The sequence below is a fragment of the Larus michahellis genome, chromosome 5, assembly GCF_964199755.1.
Source record: "Larus michahellis chromosome 5, bLarMic1.1, whole genome shotgun sequence".
Classification (NCBI taxonomy): domain Eukaryota; kingdom Metazoa; phylum Chordata; class Aves; order Charadriiformes; family Laridae; genus Larus; species Larus michahellis.
The window spans coordinates 32754357-32777293 of record NC_133900.1 but is presented as its reverse complement, the minus strand read 5'-3'; the positions used below and the strand labels follow the sequence as shown (position 1 = coordinate 32777293).

The 22937-nt window shown below is 50.0% G+C and overlaps 1 protein-coding gene across 1 annotated transcript; it reads right to left on the bottom strand.

The window, feature by feature from the left end:
- Positions 1-1797: 1797 nt before the first annotated feature.
- C5H4orf54 (chromosome 5 C4orf54 homolog) lies at positions 1798-11503 on the bottom strand. The gene is made up of 2 exons (XM_074589487.1): positions 6950-11503; positions 1798-2214 (listed from the first exon to the last, which is right to left on the bottom strand). The coding sequence occupies exon 1, from the start codon at positions 11357-11359 to the stop codon at positions 6959-6961; it is 4401 nt and encodes a 1466-aa protein (XP_074445588.1). The 5' UTR covers positions 11360-11503; the 3' UTR covers positions 1798-2214; positions 6950-6958.
- Positions 11504-22937: the final 11434 nt, after the last annotated feature.

Here is a 22937-nt window from a genome sequence, read left to right as displayed (position 1 = left end):
CTGAAGAAATCTCCCCTGAGAAAATAAATAGCTGGTGGCATTGCCTCATTTCATGGCTTTCGTCTCCACGGGCAGTTAAAAAAAAACCCTGCAAAATTTTCCTCCAACAAATAAATGTCGAAATCGTGGGCACTTTGTTTTCTCGACATTTTTTTCCTTTCAAGTACACCGGGTGAAACTGTAAACCCTGAGTCCGTGTGTGCAAACCCGTGTCTTGTAAACTGCAACGTGAAAGTTCGCCCCAAGCACCGATAGAGGAAAAGATAGGACAAAACAGTTTTAAACAGAGATGCTAGTATTATAAAGTACGTACCGCGCACATGTATGTCACAGTGGACGATCTACTCTGGTACCCGCACTGCCCTGCAGTCCCAAGTACTGTTCCGTTTAACACCGATACTCTCCTAGTAACCTGTACGGACTTATCAGTCGTGAAAACAGCGAAGACGCATTCATTTTCTGTAAGAGGCATCCAGCCCAAATCCCCGTAGGAAGTTAGAGCTTGTAACTGTAAACCCGGCAAGCGAAGAGCACGGGGACTAAGCTTACAGGATACGTGCTCCGGCCGGGCACGCCAGGCTCTTTTAAAAAGGCTAGCATAGTATTTTTTCATTGGATTTTCGCAACGATGAAGAGAAATGAGAAGACACATGTTAAATCACTCACTATCTGTATACTTGCAGTGCTTTTCATCCTGAGGGCAATTTCAATTTGTGCCTGTAAACAAATAAATGGCATTGAAATAGAATCTCACGCGTATGGTTAAAGACAGTTGTATCTGAGTTTTCTGTACCTTGTGAGTTACTCAGGAAAATTAAAACCTGGGGCTTTCTTTAAGAATGGGAAACCCTGAAACTTCCTTTGCAGCAGGAAACCTTGAGAACAGGTGCAGGGAAATCCTGCTGTAGGAAAATGCTTAAGTACAGACTTTTGGGTTTTGCATTTAAATTTTAAATTTCCAACCCGTTTCCTCAAGAAAGCTTTATACTAAATAATTCAGGCTTGATCTTACATTTATTGGCTTCCCAAAGTGCTTCACTGAAGCAAAATTTTGGGCAGGGAACACACCATTGTAATTTAGTTTTACTGTCGTGATAACAAATCTCTCTTGCTGAGACGAACTGGTTGCTGGCAACAAAAGAATCAGTTTAGGCAGAGTTGGTAGAGACATATGGACATATATATCACTGCATTTTGAGTAATCTTAGTTTATATTTCCTGTTCAAAAGAGAAATATTTTCTTAGCAAATACAGATAGCGTGGATGTAGCCCTCAGATAAACCTGCCAAACAACAGCTAAAGAAAAGAGTACATACCGTTGGGGCTGCAACATCAAAAATCTCCCCTCACAGGGGAATCACCAGGATTATGTTTTCAGCAATGTTGCAATTTAAGGAAGAATGCAGTGCAGTCTTACAGAAAAATAAATGCTGTCCTCTCCTTTAGAATCAGGTTCTGAAAATATTACATTCAATTTCTGGCTTTCCAGTATTTAAACACTGTCATAATTAAGGCAACTTGTGATGTTCAACACAGTACAGAGGAGCAAATAAAACCCGAAATCAATCAAGTGTGTCTTCTGACATTTACACAATCCGTTCTGAACCATGCCAAAAATTAAACACTAACGATAATCCTAACACTACAGATCTCTCCGTTTGCAATTCCAAGTGCAGAAGTACAGAGTACAAAACGGCCGTCGGATCGCAAATTGTCACCGAAACCTATGGGGAAGACCCTCATTTACTGCAATGGGAGAGCGCTGAGGGCTTTTTTTTTTTCTTTGTTTTTTTTTTTAAGAGTTGCAGGGCTGCCCTGGATCATCACGACGCGTTCCAGGGACCTGGACGAAGCTGCATGTCGGTCCACACCGAAACACTGCTGCATTTACAGCCCGCGCTTTACAAAGAGCTGTAGTGGCACTACTGCCGCCAGCCACCAGCACAGGGTCACCGCCCAACGCCTGCGGATTGGCTTCCGTATAAAAACAACTTTGCAGAAAATAATGCTGTAAATTTAGTGTCGCTTGCATAATTAAATGTATCTGTACTCCAAAATTGGGGGGGTATTTAGGAGAAAACAAGAAACTTACATGTTTGTTTTGTATGATGAAGCAAAAAAAAAGATAAAACTGTAGAAGCAGTTTTTAGGATGAATGTTTAGAGTTACCGAGTGTGTCACAGATTAAAGGAGCATGATTCTTCTTCCTTATCCCTGTAAAAAAAACCCAAACAAACAGTAAAGCATCATTAATAAAAAGTAGGTTATTAGAGAGTTGCCACAACCATTTGAGCAATCTTTAGTACTCCAGAGAAGTGCACAGTATCGCCTCCGTTGTCATACTACTCTTCCTACTAATTTCCTAAGCTACTGCCAAGAATCAGACAATGGCATCTGACTTTTTAAACCCAGTCAGTGCTCGAGCAGCCTTATTTTTTGAGCAGAACCGATCCTTGCTGCCTGAGATGTGAAATGTGTGGTGCCTTATGACTCTGCAGTTCCCCACGGACTGTTCCTGGGGAGCCCCCCACACATAGGTAGACAGAGAGAAAAGCGTTCCATCCTGGATTTAAGCGATCCCTCCAGAAGTTAAAGACCAGAGCACTTCACTTACAAACACAGCATCCAGCATGGTGTATGTAAGCAAAAGAGGAACAACCCGTAATCATGTGTTGTAAGATTTGTAGAGTTAAGACTTAAATACTGGCCCAGGAAAGCATCCCGGACAAGAAAAGTAATTAAGCTCACAATTAACTTTCATTGGTATCAATGTTAAGCACTATTTCACAGAATCATAGAATGGTTCAGGTTGGAAGGGACCTTAAAGATCGTCTAGTTCCAACCCCCTGCCATGGGCAGGGACACCTCCCACTAGACCAGGCTGCACAAAGCCCCATCCAGCCTGGCCTTGAACACTTCCAGGGATGGGGCATCCACAACTTCTCTGGGCAACCTGTTCCAGTGTCTCACCACCCTCACGGTAAAGAATTTCTTCCTGATAGCTAATCCAAATCTCCCCTCTTCCAATTTGAAGCCATCACCCCTCGTCCTATCACTACATGCCCTTGTAAAAAGTCCCTCCCCATCTTTCCTGTAGGCCCCCTTAAATGTTTCCTCAGTTTCCATTTATAGACTGCTTTATTAAATCAAATGCTAAAGCCCTTTTAGTTCTTGGAATATTCCTGTATTTCCCACTAAAATTGAGCAGGTGCTTTACTAAATTCTCAGCGAAGGCATCAGCATAAGTAAATCCTATGTACTGCATGTTTCACTGTAAGTTGACTTTTTGACTTAATAATGTAGAATGTACGTTTTGCTGAATAGGGCACAACTAAAACAGAGTTTAAAAATACCAATTTATAAGCCTTTTTAAAAAAAAAAGAATTTGTATATGCTATCTACACAAAATTACTTTTAAAAGGCAGGCACAGATTGTCTGATGGCAGGTAGGAAGAAACACAACTAATAAGTACATTTGCATGCCTTGGTGAAAGAACTGCTCACATTTGCCTACTTTCACTACAAAAATAAATGTCCCACGTTTTCCTGTAACTATCAGGTGGCTTCAGCTTAGGCACATGTTTGAACAGAGCAAGGAAAAATACCCCTCTAATATTGACAGTACAATTTAGTACAGTTACTTTCTACTTTGCTACATGTTATTTTCTCATTTGTTTACCTAAAACAAGGCATAAACTCCACAGAGTATATTGTGGAAATAGATAAGAAAGTTAAAAAAAGACATTTTCAGTCATTTAGGCTGGGAACAAGCTCCCTTTAGGCAAACTGCTTGCTACAGGTCAGCACTGTCTGGATGCTAATGTGGGCAGATATGGCAAGTTTACTAGAACTGAAAATTAGCATTTTTTTTTTTTTATATGAAGGAAGAAGTGCAGCAGGAAAATCCTGCTAAAAGCTCACCAACTACCGTGAACAAAGAGGAGGGAGGAAAGCGACCTTGTGTTATCTCTCAGAAACACGTACGTATTCTCTAATATTTGCCGCCTATCAAAAATTCAAGAATTGTTCAGAAACTGCGTCTTTTAACTTGGATTTTGACAGAATCCAAATTGATAGGATCCATTTTATCCCATTGACTATGCAGGAAAGAGCACCGGCCACAGGGAGAAGCGCTGGAAGAGCCGCAGACGTGCGGAGGGTTCGGTGCCGACAGCGCCACGGGCATCGCACCACCACCAAAGCGTCAAGTCAGCTCCGTCATGCTGACCTCCAAGAGGTGACAGAGAGCAAAAATGGAGCAGTCCTTGAAACGGTGACACAGTTTGTGAATGGACACGTGAACAAAATAGAGTAAAGAGGGAAGGCAGAGATTATGCCTGGTGCAGAAGGAAATACAAGAGTGGAAAGAAAGAGCATTCATTCAACTTATTTTGGCTAGTGAAAGAGAGGCCTGAAAGGACAGTATTTTATTCAAACCTCATGCTCATGTGATCAAATCTGGCTGTTTTAAAATTCATTTTAGGATATGCACAGCATTGCTGCAATCAAAAAAACCGTGATTTGATATGAAAGCAACTAGAATGAAAAAACAATCAACAGTTCACCTTCTCATTCATATGAAATCATACTCCTGTCCTTGTTAGAGGAAAAACGCTACCCCAAGCAAACGAATGTGTTTAATTAGGAAGAGGAAGACAAGAAAGATACAGGAAAAGAAGGGGAAACAAACAAAAAAAAAGCAGATAAAAGAAAGAAGAGAAAAAAACATCCAAAGGGATTTGAAAGTTATGTAGGTGAACGAAAATGCTGAGTAGGTACAAGGACAGGACAGAGTAACAGGAAGAGGTTATAGATGCGATTCCCCACTGGCATATATGTTATTTATGTTATTTTCCACTGAGAGCTATATGAATAACCAAGGTCTCATGACAAGCTAAATGTGTCTTGTAGCACACAGTTAAAATGATTTGTTTTACTGACTTTCAGAACAGGTCAAGAAAAAACCCCCCACATCGCATCCATTATACATGGGCAGGACACCCGCCTACCTCAGCAGGTCCGAGACGGCAGGGAGGGGGCATCCCTCTCTGTATTCGACAACATGCATCTGGGCATCACTAAAGGTAAGAGATGAAAGGCTTCAAAGTGCTGAAAGACCTTCTGTAATAACTACAAAAGTTTCTGCATCACTGATCTTTTGGGGCAGCTTTCACACCGGCCTTGCAACGGTAGGACTCCGACAGAAAAGCAGAGCATGGACGCAGTTAATATCACCAATAAGAAAGAGCAACTTGCCGAGCGCATCACCTGCCGCAGTGGTACACCAGGCATTGCAGGCAAGCTACCTGCGTGGCATGGCAGGATAACCCCTGGGAAACGAGTGGCAAATCACACTGGGAAATATGTTTGACTTTTTAAGAGTGAAATAAGATTCCTCGTGCTGGCCGTCTGAATCTGGCCTTAAGAGCAAATGGAAAAAACAAATGCCTTTTGCCATTTTATCTAACTACCCTTCAGTTTAGTCTTCAGTTTTGAAGACTTCACTGACAAGATCAAGTCGAGTAGCACCGCAGAGCTCAACTTCAATTGGTACTTTGCCTATCCTGAGTGACCTCATAAGGGGCAATAAAAATAACTTTGTTTCTACCCAAGATAAAAGAATGGCATTTCTGAGACAAAGTATTTACAAGCAGAGAAGTAAGCACATAAATCACTTCAGTAAGGCTTCATTCAACAAGTAATCTACTACGCTGTAGTAATGATGCAAATTAAAAGAACTACAGGAGCAAAAAAAGATGACACAAACACCAGCAGAAAAAATTTACCCTCAAGCATGTGACCTGAACAAAACTCAGCCCAAACTGGTGACAAATCCAAACCTCTGACTGTTGCCGCTGTTTCTCTTTGCCTCTTGATATACCCCAAGAAGAAACTCTGCGAGTCTTCAGTAAGCCACAAAGGACTTTGGCAGCTCTGCCCAATACCACCCATGACAAAGATGAGCCCTGTGTTTTAAAGCAAGAGGCAAGAGGAGCAGCAACACCCATCCTGAAGGCACCTTGCTAATATTTCAGCTATTTTAAAATGAAATGTCATCGTTCCTTGGTTATTTTGCGCAAGACATCCTGCACCCTGGTTTCGATGCATGCTGTATGCCCAGCCCTGTGCCCTCCTTCTTGCTCCAGACCGGACACTCAACGCTCCCACACGCGCATCCCCGAATTTGGATGCTGTCCCTGGGTTACAGCTCCAGGTAACCGGACACTGGTGGGACTGAGGCGGGCCAAGCTCGGAGTAGCCGTGCGAAATTGTAATTTGCAGCACTGTGCGTAGGCTCTGCTGGAGCCCTCCTGCAGTGCAGGCAGCTGCAGGCACCCCTGTCCACAGCCCCACAGCACTGGGGGAAGATGCCAGCATCTACCCCACGCATCCTGTTCCCTCTTCCCGCTAACAAGAAGGACCCGAAGTCAGGGTTTGCCTCCATCAGATCCCCCTCCTGCTCTTCCCGAGGATGGGGAGAAGCAGGGGTTCAGGGCAGAGAGGAAATTCCTCACCGAGAGGTGAGGAATTCGGGATGCGCTGCTGAGGCAGAGGGGTCGTTTCGTGGCTTGCAAGGTGGGTCCAGAGGAGATGCCCAGCAGCAGTCCCCTCACCAGGAGCAAGGGGACCCCACTGAGACAGGGCCCTCCAGCCATGGGGCTGTGCAAATAAGAGCTGTGTGACGAGCAACTACTGTGCTTCTACTGAAGGGTTATTTACCTGCTCTGAGGAACACTAAACTGCATCTACAGGTGTGTGTAACCTTTGCATTTCTATGTTACGCCTACATTTTAAGTCCTAGTGAAGGCCTACCTGCAGCCCCCAGGCCATTACCATTACTTACCCACCTTGAGGAGAAGCTGTGGCACAGCTTCCGTTCAGCTGGTAACCTGGTTGGCCCTTAAGCGTTGCTGGTGACCACCATGCCCAACAGCCTGCACTGACTCACCTGTGCTCTTCACCGGTGCTCCACCACAAAGCGCATGGTGGTGCCATCGAAGGATGGTGGTGCAACGATCCGTGGGCCGGTGGCTGGCGCCGTGATGCTGATGACTGGCTTTGCCTCAGTTGCCCCACGTCGGGGTGGTGGTGGGCCCTTGCCGGTGGCCACGTAGTAGGGGCTCTCGGCAAAAGTCGCCTCTGCTGTTGCCGGGCTGCCGGGCTCGGCTGGGGCACTGGCATCGCTGCCCGGGTGGGATAGCGGACGCGGCAGGGCACTGGCGGGCAGCATGGCAGGCAGGAGGCCGGGGTAGAGCATGTATGTGGCACCGTAGGCCCCAGCGTTGAGGGCCAGGGGCGAGAGAGGCAGCGGGACGGGGGCGACGGCCGGCTGCTGGGGCACCGGCACCTCCACGTACTGCCCGGTCTCGGGGTCGAAGAGGCGCCGCTTGAGGGGCTGCTGCACCGGCGTGTCCACCAGGTAGTACTGCCCGGTGCTCACGTCCAGCAGCACCTTGCGCTGCGTCTGCGGGAAGGGCTCGGCCGCCGTCGCGGCGGCGGGCACGGAGGGCGAGAAGCAGAGGAGCGGCGGCGGGGCGGCGCCAGGCAGGGCGGCGAAGGGCAGCGGCGGGCGGTAGAGGGCGGCCGGGGGACCCTCGGCGGGCGGCGGGGCCGGGGCGGCAGGGGGCTCCTCGGCGGGCGGGGGTGCGGGGGGGTTCGCAGGACTGCCGGGGCGCTTGGCGGTGCCGAAGGGCTGGAGGCTGCACAGCGCTGTCGCCGCCGCCGTCGCCGACACCGGGCTGGGGCGGACGCCGCCGCCCGCCCCCGACACCGGCACCGGGGAAGGGGGGGAGCCGGGCTCGGGGGCCGCCTTCAGCGGCAGGGCCAGGTAGTTCCCGCAGTCCGGGCCGCGCTCCGCATCGCCGCCCCCCGCGGGCAGCCGGGGGGAGCGCGGCGCCGCCTGGCCCCGCAGGCCGCCTTCGGAGGGGGGTTTGCCCGGCGGAGGGGCTGCGGCTCCTCCGCGGAGGGTGAGGAGGGCGCGGGGGGCGGCGGGGGGCTCGGCGCGGGGGGGCGGCGGGCCGCGCTGCCGCTGCCGGGCCAGGCTCTCGAAGGCGGCCGCCTTGGCCGAGACCTTGTCGGCGGCGTTGTTGGAGGGGCGTCGGGGCAGCCGCTCGCTGCCCGGCCCTTTGCCCGACGGCTCCTCCGCCTTATCCGCCGGCGGCGGGGCGGGGGCGGCGGCGGCTGGGGGAGTCGGCCGGGCCCCGGCGCCCCGCTCCTGGCTGGCGATGAGGGAGAGGACGTGGCTGTCGGTGATGGGCAGCGGGTCGCTCTTGCGCTTCCACTCGCGCTTGTTGAAGCTGTACAGCTCCTCCATGCTCCGCACCGCCGCCGTCAGCTTCTCCAGCGCGTTTTGTACCGGCGCCGCCTTGCTCTCCTCCCGCGGGTCCTCCTCCGGCCCCCGGCCCCTCTCGGCGGGAGGCGGCGGAGGCTGGTTCCGCCAGGGCGCGGCGGATTTGGAGACGATCTTCAGCACGGACGGCTGGCGCGGGTCGCTCTTGTTGGGGGCGATGGTGGCCACCGGCAGCCTTCCCGAGGTGCGGTGCACCAGGACGGTGCCCTCCGGGGGGCAGGCCGGCGCCCTGCCCGCCGCCTTGGCCCCCGCCTCGCTGGGCTTGGTGCTGGCGTGGCCGACCGCCTGGCAGGTGATGACCACCGGGGAGAGGGACCTGGGGACGCCGGCGATGACCAGCTGCTGCCGGGGCTTCTGCTCCTGGCCACCCTGGTCGGAGGCGACGCTGCCCTTGTCGCTGCTGTTATCCCCGGAGTCGCAGCTGTAGGAGCTTTTGATGAGCTTCCGCACGTCCCGCACCTGGTGGAGGGGTCCCTGGGCTCTGTGCTTGCCGTCCCTCACGTCGCGCACCAGGAACTGCGGCACCTTGTCGGGGCTGTCGCCGGCCTTGGGCAACTTGGGCTGCTGGCCCCTGCCCTCCTCCGGCGGCCGGACGGCGATCCGCGGCGTCAGCAGCTGGGCGATGCTGAAGGCGGCGTCCCGGGGCTGCTGCAGGCTGCCCAGGCTGATCTTGATCTCGGGGGGTTTGGGCTTGGCGGCGGGGGGCGAGGAGGAGGCGGTGGCGGAGCACTTGGTGGCCCGCTTGCCGGGCTCCTTCTCGCGGGGGGTGTGCTGGATGGCGGGGACGAACAGGCGGGACATCTTGGTGGACTTGCCGGCGGAGATCTCGCCCAGGTCGGCCCGCCAGTCGTGCCTGGGGGAGAGCTTCAGCTTGCCGACGGGCGCCCTCTCCTCCTTCCTCTCTGCCTCCCGTTCCTTCCACGACCTGAAGGCGCTGTTCTGGCTGCGGAGGAAGGTGGCCTTGATGGCCTCTGAGGCGCTGCGCTTCACCTCGCACAGCTCCTCCGACAGCGCTCGGTCCAGGCTGCGGCTCCCCTCGCGGGGCGTCGACGCCTTGGAGGCCGGTGACCGGCCGCCGCCCTCGCCCGCCTCCTCCGCCGTCGCCGCGGTGCTGTCCGAGCCGCCCTCCGAGTGCCGGGAACTCTGCCGCTGCACGCCGCCGCCCTCCCGCTGCCGCTCCCGGCCGCCGCCGCTGCCGGCGGGCTCCGTCTCCCGGCCGGCGCTCAGCCCGGTGTAGGAGGTGTCGGTGATCTCGCCCCGCTCCATCTTGAACTCGTGCTCCAGCTGCATCTTCTTGGAGATGACGTTTTTGAGGAGGCTGGAAGCGAACTTGGACTTCTTGCTGGGCGCCCCCCCGCCGCCCTCCGCCGCCGGCGGCTCCCCACCGCCCGCCTCGGGGGGCTGCCCGGCCTCGGGGGCATGGCCGAGGTCCAGCAGGGTCACCACCCGGGAGCCCGCCCGCAGCCGCCGCGGCGCCTCGACGTGGGCGATCTCCCCGTCGAGCTTGCTGACCACGAACTCGAGGGCTTTGGTCTGTGAGCGGCCGGAGCGCAGCAGGCTGGGCTCGGCTCTCGGCCCCAGGCTGCCGCACTTGAGGTCCAGGTAGGTGGACCAGCGGTTGATGCCCAGGGCATTGTCGGGCAGAGAGGCGGAGGAGGCGCGGGAGCTGGGGCGCAGGGTGTCGAAGTAGGGGTACGCCAGGCTGCGGAAAGCCCTGGCCGTCAGGTTTCGCACTTCTTTGTCGGCATCGTCCAGCTCGCTGACGGCGCTGGAGGCGCCGCTGGAGTGTTCCCCGGCCCTGCCGGCCCCGCACCGCGTCTGCAGCCGCGCGGGGACCGCGATGAATTTTTTCGCGTGGTCGCGGACCGCGTCCGGTTTTAAACTCGCGTTGCGTTCAGCAGCCGCGGGGACACGGAGGCTCATGTCGCCTTCATGCTTGGCAGCGTAAGTAGTGTTTTGCTTTCCGCGCACGTTGCTAGACTCATTTATAGCCCGGGAAGCGGCTTTGATTGATAGGAGAAGCTGGGCGGCAGGGCTCCCGCCGGGGCGGCCGGGCTGCTTGGACCGGCTTTCCCCCGAGCTGGCGCGCTTGTCCCCGCCGGGGGTGTCGTGTTCGGAGGTAAGGCTGATGATCTCGGTGCTGCTGGTGTTGTCGATGCTGTCCGTCTGGTTGTTGGGGTCGCTGGTGGTCGTGCTGAGGTAGCAGCTATTCTCCTCCTCCTCCTCCTCCGTCTGCGTGTCCCCCGGGGTCTCGTCGCTCCCGAAGGAGGCGTAGTCCACGAAGGAGTAGATCACGTTGTTGTCCTCGAAGTCCCAGCGGGCGGCCAGCCCCGCGTCGAAGTCCATGTCGTGGTCCACCTCGCTCAGCTGGATCTCCTGCGTGCTGATATAGTGCGCCTCGTCGCGGCCGCCGCCGGGGGGGATGCCCGGGGGGGCGCCGGGGGGGGCCGCCTTGCGCCCCGCGTCCGCGTCCTCCTCGCTTTCGTAGCCGAAAGAGGACGAGGAGGTTTTACCCTCCGTCGACACCGGATCGCCCATTGCGGGAAAGCCGCCCGCCTTGTTCACCGGCGAAGGGCAGGAGGAGGAGGAGGACTCCGGGCAGCCCCCCGCCTCCGGCGGCCCGCCGCTCCCCGCCGCCCCCCCGGAGCCGGACTCAGCGCCGCATCCCGCCGCCACCGCCGCGCCCGGGGAAGGCGGGCGATCTCGCCCGCCGTCCGAGGATGCTGGCCCCGCGGCCCCGCCCGGCGGCCCGCCGCTCGCCGAGCCGCTAACATCCCCAGTCCCGCCGGCTCCGCTTTCCAGTGCGGGACCGGCCGCTCGCTCCTCGCCGCCGGCCGGGGCCAGCTCGGGAGTCTGGCGGCTCTCCTCCGGCCCCCGCGGCGAGACGCGGATCTCCACGTACTCCGCCTCCTCCTCCTTGATGGCCGCCTCCGGGCTCGGGCCCCGTCCCGCCGCCGTGCCCTCGGGGCCGGCTGGGAGGCCGGCGGGCGACTGGCCGGGCGCGTCCATGCCGGGGCCGTCGGGGCGCGGCAGTGGCCCGAGGGGGCGGGCAGGCACGTGCCGGCAGGGACGGGCAGCGCCACGGGGACGGGCAGGACCTGGGGGGGTGGCAGCGGGCCGCCCACCCCCTGCCCTCCCCTCCCCTTCTTCCCTTCCCCCTCCTTCTCTCTTCTCCTATGTGGAGGAGGGCATCACCGCCGGGGGGCGGAGGGGTCGGGCCGGGCCGGGCTCGGCTCCCCCCCCGGCGTCGTAGCCAGCCGCGGGACAGCGGTCGCCCGGGGAAAGGGGAGGGGGCAGAGGGTGGCCGGTCGCCCTGCGGGGGGGTCCCGAACGGGCCCAGGTTTTTCCGAGGTGGGCGTCACTTGTCCGGTCCCAGGCGCAGATTATACATAGAGCCGGCATCACTTATGCCGGTTGAACAAAACCCTATTTTAAACGTCTGTGTTTGCCGGAATAAAGGCGCCCGGCCCCCCCGTGGAAGGGGAGAGCCGCCCCTGCCTCCAAAGATGCTGCTGCTGAGCCGGCGGCATTGGCTGGAAAAAGCATCTCCCAGGGCACCGGCCGAGCATGCAGGCTTGCCTACTCTGAACGCGCCCTCGTCCCACACGCAGCAGTGGCTAAACAGCTTTTTTCTTCCTCAAACTACCCCCCTACACCCCACATCCCCACTCGCAGGAGGTGCGTTGCAGAGGGGTGCACTGTGGATGCCAGCGTTGCAGAGGGGTGCACTGTGCTTTCACAGCGGCCCAGAGAGCCACTGGCCAGGGGCTGCGAGCTGCCCTTTTCCAGGAAAAGCCGTTTTAGACGTAACCAGCACCTAAGACCTATTAACAGGCATTTCTATGGTATGCCTGACCTTTGGTGACAGGGCTTTACTGAACGGTCCCCAAGATGACACACCAAAAATCGCTCCAGAGTCATGGAAGAAAAAGGCAAACTGTTAAAACACTGGAGAGGGGAAATGGAGGAAGGCAAGCAACCTTGAGGAGCACCCCTCAGGTATACAATGCAGATAACAGCCTAAATTTACAGATTAAAAAACAAATAAGCTCCCACACGCTTGGGCAAGCAAGACGGCGTTGGGCGAGTAACATCAAACATTAGGTAGAGGAGAGTTGCGGGAAACCCTAAAGCAAGTACCAGGATCCATGACCCTACAACTGCATGCACTGGCATGGGGGACATGGTGTGCGGCTCTCCCAGGGATGCCACAGGGATGCAGGGATGAAGAGGTGAAGGAGAGGCCATCCCAGACCTCTCTCCAGCACTGTCTATGTTAAAACAAGGGTTTCTCAGTTCTCCCAGCCCTGAGATGGCCCCAACTCCTCACCCTACCCCATAGCTCTGCTGCCATCTGCCCCACAAGCTTGCAGTGTTCCCACTGCCTCTGGGAAAAGTGGCCTCCCTCCCTTACTGAGCCCAAGCAGTGGCTTGTGAGGGTCCCTGCAGCAATGGCAGGTTTCATCTCCCTCTTCCGCTAAGAGTTTCTTTTCTTCCTGGGGGAGAACAAGCTCCAGCTCCAGGTGGCTCCAGCTCTTAGTACCCTAAATAGATATGCAGTAGTCTCTTTGGCTGCAGAGTGACAGCGTGAAAATTGTTGCTGAAGAACCGGGTGGTATTTTAACAGAAAGACCTATCCTCCAAAACTTGGAGGGTTTGGAGCAAGTTAGGTGAAGCACGGTGAGGGATAACTGCGTGGTTCCTGTCCCTCTTGAGGCTCTCCTACCTCCAGTGTGCTTTTAATGAGAAGCTGGCCACCATCTCTCAGGAGTACTAAGCCTACCCAGCCTTAATCTTTCCTTAGCCTGGATTCGCATAGCTTCAGCTCCCGTTGTTCACACAATGACTGTGCAGTCCTCTAGAAAGCTATGGTAAATGGCATCAGCATTCCCTAAATACAACTTCATCAGGTTTTGTGAAACCCCCCTTCCCATTTTAGACTTGCCCTTCTGTCCCAAACATCCATAACAAAAACGTGACATTACTAGAGAAAGACCATATTTTTAGCACCTTATTAAAGAGAGATCTTGGTTTCAACTGGCATTGGGACAAGACTAGATCCTCAAATACAGTCCTTTCCAAATCCTTGGGATGCAGAGGGATATTGGGTTTTAAACCCTGATCATTCATTGTACTTGGGTAGAGCGCTGGCAGCAGTCGTATCCCTGCCTCCTGCTCTGCCTCTCTTCTATCAAGATGCCTCCTCTCAAACGAGATCTCCACCCCGCGTTCTCACTGCCCCCACCCTCTGATCACACAAACCAGGGTCTTGCATGTCAGTCTCTCATACCTAACTCTTCTCTCTAGTATTTGGTTTTGCTGCATTAAGAAAGCACAATAAATCAGACCTTTGCTTGTGAAACCCACACAATTAAAAGTGGGGTTTGTTTTGTTTTGTTTTGTTTCTTTTTTTTAAGTTGTAACAGTTGTTTGTATGCTCCTGCCAAGATCCCCAGACAAGTTCCCCACCAAAACAAGCATTGAAACTTGACTCTTTATTTATCTATTTCCATGATCTAGTTTCCAGCTATGGTCCAGAGATGGTTTTTCTGCTGTTTTCCTTTGGTGATACCTTGAACTGAATCTGCTCAATCTTAGAAAACAAGGCAATGATTCTCACAACTGAAGATCAGACCATAATGGAGCACTCATACACTTATAACATCTATGTTTCCACCACAGGGAATTTATGCCCTCGATGACAAAAATACATACATAAAATCCACACCTGTTCTTCCCCACTTGCAGTGACAGCTATCCCTGGAGGCCTGCGTGCCTTAGGCAGTCAGATCAGCGTATTTCCCATGGCACTGAGATGTTGTTACGATGTACAGAGCCACCCCAATCCTACTGCCCATTGAAAAAAAAGTGAAGCTGTAACATCCAGCTTAAGTGCTCTAATAATCACTGTATGCATACTGGAGGAGAGGGAAAAAATGAGAAGGATTTTCTCCTCTTTTTTTTTCTTTTTTTTTTTTTTTTTAATCAGAAATTTCTGCCCTGACACAGTGCCAGCCCCTCAGAGATGCATTGCTGCGAGTCTGGCCCTGAGCAAAGTGTAAAATTCCATGGGGGTTTAAACTTAATTCCTTCTCCTCAGCCTTTCCTCTTAGCTATCTTAGTGTCAGCTTTTTTGTAGAGCCTGTTTCAGAGGTGCATAATAACCCCCATACATCGTATTCGAAGCTTGGGTGCACTGCTTGAACATAGGCATTGACTCCCCCGGGAGCGCTCTCCTCTAGGGCTGCCTACAAAGGATCAAAGTTCTTCAACAGCTTTGCAAAGGTGTAGATTTTTATTGTTTTAAAAGTTTTTCTATGTCTGTTACCATTGTCAAATGAGCCCTACACCAAGCAAAAGTAAAGTGATAGAACTGTTTGCTCCCAACCAAAAGTACACAAGAAAACTGTGTCTCCATCACACCTTTTTGCAAATAGCAATTTCTCACTCTACTCCGGCAAGACATCTCAGATGATTAATAATAAGGTCAATGTGATTTTACTTAAAAATGTTAGATATCAGTAACTAATGCATGTCACCCTGATGATCCTATTAATATTCAGTTGAGTTTTTTGTGTTTTCCGCCTTTAAATCTCTCTCACTCACTACAGCTACTGATGTCCAAGATTTCTGCATCCAAACCTGTCACGAAGTGTTAATGAAGCCGTCCTGACAACCACACAAAATCTGTATGAGAATGCCTTTCATAATGTAATAGCTACTCTTCTTTTAAGCTCTTACTGTTAAAAACGACAACACACAGTGTTCAACCACATTCTACCCTTTGGTAATACAAGGTTAGATCAGACAGGTAAAAGTGGTGGGAAAAATTCAGATAGGCTGAATTATCTGTGCACCTTAAAATACAACACTCAAGGAAGCAGCAGGGAAGTGGGATTCACAGGGGGTTTAAGAGGCGGCATTTAAGAACAGAATAAAGACATTAAGGATGAGGTTAGGGAGACAGTAACTATACTCTGCATGGGAGACCATGCAGAAGAAAGCATAGAGGTTTTTTCCTTTAACTGAGACATCGACAGAAAAGTGAATAACTGGTGGAGGAACAACAGGAGGGGAAGGATTTAGTTGAGCTTTCTTTGACTAGGGAAAGGGAAAGTTAATTAACATTAAGGAATGTTAATACCGTGTTACACATTTTAGTTCTTACAGTATTGAGTCACAGTTTTTAAAAAACAAAGTAGGAATAAAAATCATGAAGACATTAATAAAATCAGGCCGATACAGAAGGAAAATAAAAATATTTTTTGCACAGATGCAATTCCAGTAACTAAGATGGCCTGCAGGAGAGGTTACGCTTCTTGCATGGAAAGAAATGATGGCTTTTGCAGAAAATGGGGAAACAGCAGAAGGATTCTGCTGCATTCTGTGCACACAGCAAAAGACTTTGTTTTGTTATAGGTTCAGAGAGAGACAAAGAATGACTCAGTCATAGGAAGAAGCTTTAATTTTGTCTGATTAGTCTCTTTTGCATAATATTGGAATATTGCTGGACTTGATTTCTCTCTCAGTAGGTTTTTTGGTAACGTTGTACGTTGTCAAAATGAGCCTGGTGGTAGACATCATCTTTCTCGTCTTTGAAATCAAAGCAAATAAATATTGGCTAGAGTTTAGATGTGTGTGTTAAGGAGAAAGGAAAATCGAAACCGGCACCCTGGTTTGCCCTCCGGAATAGTGCTCAAGAAAGAGGGAGAAAGAGCCACTTTGGGAAGGAGGATGGGACTTGTGGTTTAGCAATAAACAGTGAAGCCCAGCACACATTATAAATCTCTGAGTGCTACCAGATATATTGAAAGAAAATACAATACGCACACATGCACTTGGGTATGGAAACTTTTTAACAAACCCGAATGGAAATAAAATGAGATTTTCAGAGCTTGCACTAAACCTGTGCCTCTTCTGGGATATAGCTAGGGCCTGGCTGACAAAGTACTGAGTCCTAAGTGAAAACCAACACCTGGACAGGTCAATCCCTTCTCGCACACAGAAGACTACACCAGTCGAGGGGATCGTTTCTTTTCCATCCCGAGCCTGCTGGAGAGATTGAGGGGCTCTCCTAAACACTCAACCTGCAAATTTAAACCATATGTGAGCTCCATCCTGGCAGACCTCTCCATTTTAGTGAAAGTCAGACCCTCTGCTGAGGAAAGAAATTATGGAGCTGGGTGGATTTCAAGACCCTAACCTGAGTGCTTGAGCTTGCAGGATTCAAAGGCCTTGGCGTGGCCCTCTGAATGGGAGGCCACTTTTCCTTACAGGATGGGATGGGATCATGTTCTGGCCATTGTTGTAGGCTCTGCAGTGTGGTCTCATGCAACTGAGCCCCTGTGAGAATCGGTGGCTGAAGTGCCACCAGTGAACAAAAAAAAACAAGCCGTGGCTCTCTCTGCTATAAGCAGCTCCCGCTGGATGCCTTACAAGGTCTGCAGAAGATGCATATATTTTTAAAACAGATCCTCCCCCTCGCTACCCATCCTTCTCTTCCAGACCCCAAAATCTCATGCCAAAACAAACAGGCAGGAACATAATCCCAGAACGAGCTTAGATTACTTTGGTACTTTTCAGTCGTGCTGCAAATACAGTCTAAATATGAGTTCATGTATTTATGTGGGGAGTCTGCTACTCAGACGAAATAAATTAAATACTTGCTGAATTTTGCATATGTCAGGTTAAACAGTGTCTACAATGTCATTGATACAAGAGAATATTCTGGTAGCTATTACATGTAGACAGCAATAGCACATGCAATGTGCAGGAGCATGTTGAATAAGACTATTTATAAACACTTTATTGCCTTCACGAACATCCTGACAGGTGCCTGCCCAGCCTGTCCTGACAAATTTCTGCTTGCAGAGACTCCACAGCTTCCCCATGCAGAGACTCCACACCTTCCCCAGGCCATCTCCCCCGGTACCTGATTATCCATATACCATTATTATTCCATCTCAACATGAGGAAAATCTTCTTTATTTTGAGGGTAACAGAGCACTGGAAGAGGCTGCCTAGAGACATTGCGGTCTCCTTCTCTGGAGATATTCAAAACCTGCCTGGACACGTTCTGTGCAACCTGCTCTCTAGGTGAACCTGCTTTGGCAGGGGGCTTGGACTAGATGATCTCAGAAGGTCTCTTCCAACCCCTACCATTCTCTGATTCTGTGATTAGAAAAATGGTCCTCAGGTCTGTCTGAGTCTTCCTTGCTGTAAAGCCATTATTTCTGCCACAGGCGGAAAAAGAGATTTTTCCCACTCTCCATGCTGCAAGTTTTTGCACATCTAAAGGTGACTAGTGTGTTTCCCTCTCTCACCATCTTTTCGTTAGGCGTAACAGCCCTAATTCACTCAGCCTTTACTTGTGGGACATACATGCCAGATCTCCCATGGCTGCTTTTCAGACTTTCTTTAGTGAATCTGTATGTGCAGTGCAACAAAGTGGCCACAAGATGCAAGGTGGAGCCTCACCTCTAGTGAGAAGAGGGGAGGGATGACTTTGTGTCCTGCTTATACGCCCTTGAGTAACATCTGCTGTTTTCATGTTGGCACGACCGTGTCCTTCAGCTCAGGCCCTACTGCCAGCACGTTTTCCATTCATCCTCCAGTTAATAATGAAAATACTGAACAAACACAACCATGCTGACCCCTGTAAATTCACTACTAATATAGATGATCCAGTACTTATAACTGACCTTTGAGCACAATCCAAGCAGTCATTTCTCACCTCATAATTTCACCTGCACAGTGCTTCCCCAGCTGGCTAAAAGAAGAGTATCATGCCATACCAAAGCCAAACACCATTTCAGCTCTCCGCAAAGCCCATTGCCCTATTTTAGAAGGAAGCTAGAGGCGCTCATCAAGAACAAACGCTATCAAGCTAATGTTGGCTGTCATCTATCTGCTGTCTTTTAAGGGCCAACAGATTGCACATTTATACCAGTATTTTTCCAGGCACTGAAGTTACACTGACTGATCTCAACTTTGCTGCTCCTTCCCCCGAGTCTCTCAAGGTCCCTGGTTCCACAGCCCACCTCTTCCAGGTCGCTGGGTCCACTCAGTCTCCCATCATGGGCCAGCCTTTGGAAATGAACTTTCTGGACTGACCCTATTCTTTGTACAGTATTATCGGGTAACCTGAGAACTGCAGATACATCTGATTATTGCAACTGTGGAGGCGATTGCCACAAAACCCGAAACCGTGACCTTTCCTCGAGGTGTTATCAGCCAAGCTGGTAGGGGGACAAGAGCAATGATTTATGACCATTCATTAAAATTACACAAAACGGATTATTTATAGAGGTAGACTTGAGCTGAAAGGTTCAGGCTCAAAACCTGTCTTCTTCATAGTGTTTGGACATGGGAAAACAAGGAATGATTTTTTTAAGCAACGTGAATATAACTGGATTATATTTTGTCATATTTTTATCATGTTTTGTATTAAATTTTAAAATATATTTTATTATGTCTATTTAATAACTTTTATTAATTTTCTCATAGTTTATTCATTTATTACTTTATTATTTTTATTAATAGATGTTATGACATCTATTTTTATAATTTTAATTTATTTTTAAAAATATAAATCTCTTTTTAACTAGCCTGGGGCCATCACATGAAAACATAAAGGAGTACTACTGTTTTTCACTTACTTTAGAATTAGAAACACACATAGCTGGGCTGGATTTTATATTGGCTAATACAATCTCTTTATGCAATTGACTGCTTCGCAGAGGGGTTTTGAATTCTGGCAACAATTTGTTGACATAGAAGAACTCCTACAGACGAATGCTAGCCCAAGCAGTAAATTGCGAATCTGGTGTCGTGAGACTGTAACATGAAATTGCCATGCTTTGGAGAGCAGCCAGCGTCGGATTGGGATTAATTTGCTCGCAGCGTTCAATAAATAACGTTCGGAGGGCCACATGAAAAGTGATCCCTGTTGGTTATGCACACCTCCCTGCCACGGGGCCTATGTTTGGTCACCGAGCTGAAGTTCGTGCAGCAAACGTCTTGGGGGTATCTCTCCCTGGGCTTACAGTAAAAGCCATCTAAAGTGCCTCCCACCACATGGCGATGAAAAGGAGGATCAAGCAGCCCTCAGAGTGAAGCCTCTCTCGGGCTGGAGTTTCTATATATAGGGGACCTCAATAAACACCATTATGAACCCCATGCGCATCGCCTGCCCAGAATTAAGGTCACATACATACTTTCGTATATGTTTCTCCACTGGCTCGCTTAGCTTACACATTAAAGAATTACAGGTGAGAAGCTGGCTACATAAGAAGGAGTTACAAATCCAACCAGCTCCCATCCAACAAACCCCTTCAAGTCTGTACCCGAGGCAGCTGCGGGGGAAAGAAAGAATGAGATTTTTAAACCCAGGTGTAAAATCCATTGTAAAGGTCAGGTTTATAAGGAGACCATCCCAAAACACTAATGACATGACAGTTTTATGAGGCTGGAAAATGATAGCTTGCCTTAAGCCGAGTAATACTAGAGCAAGGGATTTATTTAAATTGGACTACTTTTTTATTTTGAATTTTGTCCTTGATCCTGCCAAATCTCACTGAGACGAGAAATCCTTACTTGTATAAGTACCCCCCCACATTCAGCTGAACAACTGAGGTAAGAAAAGGTTATTTATGTAAGTGAAGCGTTATTGTGTAATCTTATCTTCCAAAAGTTTACATGTTTTTCTTCAGTATATGTAATTTAAAGTTATACAAATTTTAATGTCTATAATTTGTAAAAATATATATAAACAATCAATTCTTAATAGCTAGCATCAGAAACAGAAATAGTAAGAGTTGTTACACAAACTTTAACACAGTTCTAACTTAGAGAAACTGTATTTCTCTGTTGTGGTACAGGAGGACAAGCTGTCCAGAAGGGTCAAATGTACACTTTTAACAGAGACGCGTACAAGCATAACCTGTGCAGCCTCAGATGTGCACCCTAAGAACAGGCACTTGTGTATCTAACCAGAGCAAAAGTACTTTTTCATTTGCAACTTAAAAATCTCTCTCATCTTAATGCCGTTTCTTCAAATAGCAGTGTCAGCCTCTAGAAGACTCTAAGAAGCCCTGGACACATTCTTCATCAGCTGGGCAGTTCTTGTCATGCTGAAGTACAGTCCAGTTTTCATTAAACTGCAATTTCAAGCTTCGGCCTCAAAACATACAATATCTATCTGTAACTAGCTATAGAAACGCTGTAGCATAATATCTATCTGTCGTTATGTAAAACATACAATATCTATCTACAGCAATGCTAGGTTTTTGCTTATATAGTCCCGCATTTCCCACAGTTCCTTTAATCAACAGTGATTTATGAAGAAATAGGAATATTTTAAACATAAAAATTTTCTATTCTCTTTTCTCCAGCAATCCAAGGTTCTCTGACTAGGTCTACTATTTCCCTTTACTGCAGTGTCTTGAAAACGCGGGTGGTGTTTCAGCACCCAGGGGTTGGGGTTTAGAAGGGCTCTCCGCACCGAGCATGCAGGCCTGATCCTGCGAGGTGTTGAGCACTTCCAGGGAAGCGATGAGCTCTCTGAAATCCCTGTGATTCGGATCCCCAGGCCAGGCAGAGACTGACCACATCTCCCCCGACACCCTCCTGGGAATCCTCCCTTCCGCAGCACGCGCCAACCTCCTCCTCCAGCATTGGAGGTTCTCAATCGCTCAGATTGCTCATCCTGGTAATGAGGCAGGGTGGATTTGAGGTAAATACCGTCTGCTGTGGAGACCACTCTGCCAAAATGCTGATGTATTTGTCCACTTTCTGACCAGAGCATATTTGCAGGTAGGTCCTCAGCGAAGAGGGCTGGTGTGCAAACCTGCTGGGGCGATGCGCTCCCCGTACAGCCCAGCTGGACACCACAGGGTGTTTCCCTTCCCTCAGACCCGGAGCCCTGGCCCAAACCGACCCCACAGGGCAATGCTCTTCCTCCAAACAAGGCTTTTCTGCCCAGAGGCTCCTGCAGTTCCCCTGCAGCTTCCTACCCCTCTGCCCGCACCAGCACAGAACGTCTGGGGAATCATGCAACTGAGCATGGCTCATCTTCTGCTTTGGATAAGTCTCTGGGTTGAGACAAATCAGAGAGAAAGACTTCCCCCTCCTGCCTGTGAATGGTTTCCAAGCCTCCCCATGAATCAAGACTGAAAAAACAAAACCAAAACCACCCTCTGTTTCAGAAAATTTAAACTCTAACCACTTTTTCTCCTCCTCTTTTTCCAATGTAAACTATTCACTGAATTTAATCCAAATTAATAAATAGGTCTGAAGCGTTCAATAAACAAGCGGCTATCTGGAAACTTTATTTGGCCACACTCTAGTAATTCTTTTCTTTCCTGTGCTATTAGTACAAGCCTAGATGACACAAAAGGTTGCTACACGGTGACACGAGTAATGACTATATTAGCTTGTCACTGCAGGGTAGCACATAGGGTCAAGATGCTTGAGCTAGCTTTAAATTGGCTAGCTGGGATACTGGCCATTCATACATCTGCAAAAGCAGAGAGGTTAAGTTGGGCTGGGATATCAGACCTTTAGGTACCCTTGTGTGAGCTTTTTCATCTCATTGCCACATTGCAGTCTCCTCTGCAACAGCGAAGACCCTCAAGGGCCAAACCCAAGAATGTGGTCCTTGACAGAGAGATTTTATTTGTTTGTTTAAGCATTTGTGACATAAAAAAAAAAAAGGCCTAGATTTTTTTCACTAAAGCTGTTTCTCACCTGCTGGAAAACTGAAACTTTACCTGAGTTTCATCCCTTTGCAATTACTTTACGTATTTTCACTCCTGTGCCCTGACCCCACCAGGACTAGGCACGGATGGGAGAAAATGCTTCTAGAATAAGACTCTTCCCTAAACCTTAAAGAACAGAAAACAAGGACAAAAACACGAGGAACAATCTCTCCAACCCCCTAAATCCAAAATCACATGATTCAAACCAAACAGGTATCATGCCCTTAGAAACCTCCCAGACTAATTTTTAAGGATGAAAAGACTCCAGGGAGACTCCTCCACTTTAATGACTGTCTGGCCAAATGTTGAGGTTCACTGATCTGTAATTCATCCTGCTTCATGCCAGGAACTGAGTCGAGCTGCTCAGACTGGGAGCGCAGGCTCCTTGTATATCCAGCAAAGGGGGAATTCAACCCGCCTAAAGTCCCAGGTGCTCTGTCATTAGCCTACAGTAACTAGCTTCTTTCTCCAAATGAGTTACTTTGGTGCATAAAGGCTTGTAGCACAAAATTCCCCTTCTGGCCGTAACACAACTGCCTTGCTTCCCATTTACAAGGTAAATGGTGTTTCCAGAGGGGCTGCTGCTCTGAGTCTTTTTTAGGGACTCAGAGAGGTATGTAATATACTAGGAACCCACTGCTGGGTTTCAGTAAAAAGATTTGCCAGATGGGTACCTCCATCTGAACTGGCATCAGTGGTCTCGCTGAGCCTACATAGTTAAAGGGAAAGCAAATGAAAACTAGTTTGGGCTTTGGGCTGGTTTTGTGAATGGTGGCAAACCTGATGCAAATGTTCAAGTGGGTTTGTATGGAAAAAAGGTAGTCATATAC